This window comes from Aegilops tauschii, chromosome 7, assembly GCF_002575655.3.
Source record: "Aegilops tauschii subsp. strangulata cultivar AL8/78 chromosome 7, Aet v6.0, whole genome shotgun sequence".
In the NCBI taxonomy this organism is placed as follows: Eukaryota; Viridiplantae; Streptophyta; class Magnoliopsida; order Poales; family Poaceae; genus Aegilops; species Aegilops tauschii.
In genome coordinates, this window is record NC_053041.3 from 459,841,939 (window position 1) to 459,847,181 (window position 5,243).

At 57.2% G+C, this 5,243-nt stretch overlaps 1 protein-coding gene across 1 annotated transcript; it reads left to right on the plus strand.

The window, feature by feature from the left end:
* Positions 1 to 362: 362 nt before the first annotated feature.
* Positions 363 to 2,447, plus strand: LOC109747970 (uncharacterized). Its single transcript, XM_020307018.2, has 2 exons — positions 363 to 503; positions 624 to 2,447. Exons 1-2 carry the CDS (start codon positions 363 to 365, stop codon positions 2,445 to 2,447), a joined length of 1,965 nt encoding a protein of 654 aa, XP_020162607.2.
* Positions 2,448 to 5,243: the final 2,796 nt, after the last annotated feature.

A 5,243-nucleotide genomic window follows, 5' to 3' on the forward strand; every position in this document is an offset into this window, starting at 1 on the left:
CCTGGCGCATGTATATCGACTACACCATCCTGAACAAGGCCTGTCCCAAGGATCCATTCGCCCTCCCGCGGATCGATCAAGTCATCGACTCCACCGCCGGCTGTGAGCTCCTATCCTTCCTGGATGCTTACTCCGGCTATCATCAGATAAAGCTAGACCCGGCCGACGCCCTGAAGACGTCCTTCATCACGCCCTTCGGGGCGTATTGCTACATCATCATGTCATTCGGCCTGAAGAACGCCGGCGCCACCTTCCAGCGCTGCATGCAGAAATGCCTGCTGCCGCAACTCGGCCGCAACATCCACGTTTACGTAGACGACATCGTGGTGAAGACCAAGGAGCACCTCACGCTCCTCGACGACATGAAGGAAACCTTCGCCAACCTGTGCGAGTACCAAGTCAAGCTCAACCCGGAGAAGTCCGTTTTCGGCGTCCCGGCTGGAAAGCTACTGGGCTTCCTCGTCTCGGAGCGCGGCATTGAGGCGAAACCCGAGAAGAACAAGGCAATCGAGCGCATGCGCAGGCCGGCTCGGCTGCATGATGTCCAGAAGTTCACCGGCTGCTTGGCCTCGGTCAGCCGGTTTCTCAGCCGGCTGGGCAAGAGGGCCTTGCCCCTGTATCAGCTGATGAAGAAGAGGACGCTGTTTGAATGGAATGACCAGGCGGACGAGGCTTTCCAGGACCGCAAGCGCATGCTCTCCACCGCACCTTTCCTGGCCGCACCAGCCAAGAAGGAGCCGCTGTTGCTCTACATCGCCGCAACCTCGCGGTCGCTCAGCACGGTGATGGTGGTCGAGCGACCAGAGAAGGGCAAGATCCAAGCCGTCCAGCGCCTGGTCTACTACCTGAGTGAGGTGCTCTCCGCCTCCAAGCAGAACTACCCGCACCACCAGAAGATGTGTTACAGCATGTACTTCACTGCCAAGAAATTGAAGCAGTACTTCCAAGAGCACGTTGTTACCGTGGTCAGCACGCCCCCCCTCGGCGAGATCATCGGTTGCCGGGACGCCTCTGGCCAAGTCGCCAAGTGGGCGCTCGAGCTAGCCGGCCACACCATCCTCTACGAGCCTCGCACTACGATCAAGTCCCAAGCTCTGGATGACTTCCTCGTCGACTGGACCGAGACCCAGTACCTACCGCCGCCGGACTCGATGCACTGGTGCATGCACTTCGACGGCTCCAAGATGCGTCTCGGCCTGGGGGCCGGCATCGTGCTGTCCTCCCCGAAGGGCGACCGGCTTCGGTACGCGCACCAGATCCACTTCACCGCCACCAATAACGTTGGCGAGTATGAAGCCCTTGTGCATGGCCTTCGGCTGGCCAAGGAACTCGGCATCCGGCGCATCCTGTGCTACGGCGACTTGGATTTGGTGGTGCAGCAGTGCTCCGGCGAGTGGGACGCCCGAGACCCCAACATGGCGAGCTACCGCTTCCTCGTTCAGAAGCTGTCCATTTTCTTCGTGGGCTGCGAGTTCCTCCATGTCCCTCGTGCGAAAAACGAGGTTGCCGACACGCTCGCCAAGATCGCCTCATCACGGCAGTCCATTTCGTCTGGTGTCTCCCTCGAGCACCTACACAAGCCGTCCGTCAAGCCGTCTCCGGACTCCGAGTCCATCTATGTTCCGGACAACCCGACCGCACCTCAACCCGGCCCGGGGACTGCCGAACCCGGCCCGGGGGCTGCGGCCGCCGACCTGGCCGCCGTCGTCCTCGACCCAGCCGCCGACCTGGCCGCCGTCGTCCTCGACCCAGCCGCCGCCGTCCCTAACCCGGGGGCTGCCGACCCTGGCTCGGGGACTGCCGCCCCGGAACCCGCCCTGGTGGCCGTCTTCGCCATGGTGACGGCCCCATCATGGGCCCTGCCCATCTTGGAGTTCCTGGAAAACGGGGTCCTCCCCATGGACGAGAACGAGGCCTGGCAAGTGCAGCGCCGGGCGTCCGTCTACAACATCATCAACCACGAGCTCGTCAAGCGCAGCTGCACTGGCGTGTTCCAGCGCGGCGTCGAGCAGGACCAGGGCATTGAGATCCTCCTCGACATACACCAGGGCGAGTGCGGGCACCATGCCGCCTCACGGTCCCTGGTGTCCAAGGCTTTCTGCCATGGTTTCTACTGGCCCACGGCCCTCCAAGACGCCGAGTCGCTCATCCTCAAATGCGAGGGATGCCAGCGCTTCAGCAAGCGCAGCCACCAGCCGGCCTCAACACTCCAGACCATCCCAATCTCCTGGCCTTTCGCGGTCTGGGGACTCGACATGGTGGGACCCTTCAAGACCGCTCAAGGCGGCATGACGCATTTGCTGGTGGCGGTGAACAAGTTCACCAAATGGATCGAAGCACGGCCCATCAAGAATCTAGACGGGCCGACGACCGTCCGATTCGTCAAAGACATCGCGGTACGTTATGGCATGCCGAAAAGCATCATCACGGACAACGGCACCAACTAGGGCGCGCTCGCGCAATACTGCTCCGTCTCCGGCATCCGCCTCGACCTGGCTTCTGTTGCACACCCGCAGTCCAACGGCCAGGTCGAGTGGGCCAATGGCCTCATCCTATCTGGCATCAAGTTGCGGCTCGTCGAGCCGCTCATCCGCTCACCTAGCAGCTGGCTCGACGACTTGCCGGCCGTCCTCTGGAGTCTCCGCACCATGCCAAACCGGTCGACCGGGTTCACCCCGTTCTTCCTCGTCTACAGAGCCGAAGCCGTCATCCCGACCGACGTTGAGTTTGACTCACCGTGCGTCGCGATGTACACCTCTTGGCGCTCAGCCGGTCAGCCATCTACTAGCAAGTCCTGAGGCACTACCACAACAAGAAGATCAAGCCCCTTGCGTTCCGCAAGGGGGACCTCGTCCTCCGACTCATCCAGCAGCAAGCCAGCCAGCACAAGCTGTCCCCCCCATGGGAGGGCCCCTTCATCGTCAGCAAGGCCTTGTGCGACCGCAACGCCTACTACCTCATCGATGCCCGCAAGTCAAACAAGCGCAAGAGAGACACGGCCGGCAAAGAAACAACCCGGCCATGGAACGCAGAACTCCTCCGCCCGTTTTACATTTAGCTGTGTGCATGTATGTATCGCTGCCTTTTGTAATCATGCGAAAACTATGGAGTCCCTGACCGACGCTCGGGGGCTGCCCTTTCCGACCAAGCTATTGTGTCTCCCGCACGTGTGCATTTCTCTCTTAAGCCAACCCCACCACCGGTTCGACTTGCTCGACCCGGGGCTCGGGGGCTGGCCGGCTTGGTCACCACCCGCCGCCTTCCTTAGTGGTTCCTAACGCGTTGAGGTCGTCGCGGCCCTCCACTTCGCCCTAGGCCGCAGAACCGGCTTCGGCTATCGGCTGGCAAGCAAAACGGGCCAAAGCACCAAGCGCGTCATGAATACTAAGTCAAAGGCCGCCGGGTCGACCAACCCAGCCCCATCACCTTAAGTTTCCACACGACTGGCTGCTCACCAACCGGCTTCGCTGGATTGCTGCCAGCCGGCCAGTGGGTGTTTCGCTCCCGCTCAACGTTTTGAAAGCCTAAGTACCGCGCGTTCCTCCCAAGGGCCGAACTCCTTGTCACGGACCGGAGCCTCGGCCGTCAGACTCGCGGGGGGGGGGGGGGGGGGGGGGAGGCCCGAGAGGGGAAAGTCGCAGGAAAACGGCTCAAAAGACGAAAAGCAAAGTGCAAGCACCCATGAAATATACACATCACAAATTTAAATAGGCCTAAGGCCAGAATTCATTACACCCGAACACCCCCAGTGGGTGGGTGGACTTGCTACCTAACCGAAATTTCTACTAAGATAAAGCAGGGCAGCCTCAGGCATCCCCAGCACCAGGTCGCGCAGCTGCCGGCTCGCACTCGGTGGCCTCCGGGTTCACCGAGGTGCCGACGTCTTCCTCTCCGGCATCGTCATCACTGTAGACGCCCGTCTCCTCGGAGCTGCCCTCTGGGTCGTTCAGAAGCAGGCCGTAGTCGTCAGCCGGCACGACTCCGCCATCTTCCGTCCGCTCTGGCTGGAACTCATTGATACGTCTCCAACGTATCTATAATTTATGAAGTATTCATGCCAATATATTATCATTCTTGGGTGTTTTACAATAATTTTATAGCAACTTTATATCATTTTTTGGGACTAACCTATTGACCCAGTGCCCAGTGCCAGTTGCTGTTTTTTGCTTGTTTTTTACATCGCAGGAAATCAATATTAAACGGAGTCCAAACACCGCGAAACTATTTTTTGGATTTTTTCTAGACCAGAAGGAACCCAATGGGCCTGAGCTACACCTAGGGGGTGCCCCGAGGGGGCACAACCCACCAGGGCGCGCCAGGGCCCCCTGGCGCGCCCAGGTGGGTTGTGCCCACCTCGGTGGCCTCCCGTACCCCTTCTTTGCACTATAAATTCCCAAATATTCCGAAACCCTTCGGGGTTAACCTACCCCATAAGTTCCACTGCCGCAAGGCTCTTTAGCCACCGAAAACCAATCTAGACCCGTTCCGGCACCCTGCCGGAGGGGGGAATCATCACCGGTGGCCATCTTCATCATCCCGGCGGCCACCACTATGAGGAGGGAGTAGTCCACCCTCGGGGCTGAGGGTTTGTACCAGTAGCTATGTGTTTAATCTCTCTCTCGTGATCTTGAGATGTCACGATCTTGATATATCATGGGCTTTGTTAACATAGATGGATCATATGATGTTTCTCCCCTCTCTACTCTTGTTGTGATGAATTGAATCTTTACCCATCGAAGTTTTGTCTTGTAGGATTGAATGTTCAGATCTGAGAACACATGATGTATGTCTTGCGGTATGAATACTTGAGGTGACAATGGGGTATCATATTGATTCACTTGATGTATGTTATGGCACTCAACTTGCGGATTCCCGAGGTGACATTGGGGTAATCTATGCATAGGGTTTGATGCATGTTTTTATTATCTTTTCTCCGATAGAAACTTTGGGGTATCCTTGTAGTTCTTTGCGTGGATTGAATATTATGATCATGAAGTTGTTTGATGCATATCGTAGAATTAACTCATGGATACTTGTGGTGACATTGGAGTATCTAGGTGACATTAGAGTTGGTTGATGTGTGTCATATGGTGTTATTTTAGTACTAACTCTTGGTTAGATTGATTGGAAAGAATAGCTTCACGTTATTTTAGTACGAACTCTAGGATAGATTGATTGGAAATAATAGCTTTGAGGTGGTTTCGTACCCTACAAACAATTTCTATCTTTTGTTCTCCGCTAAT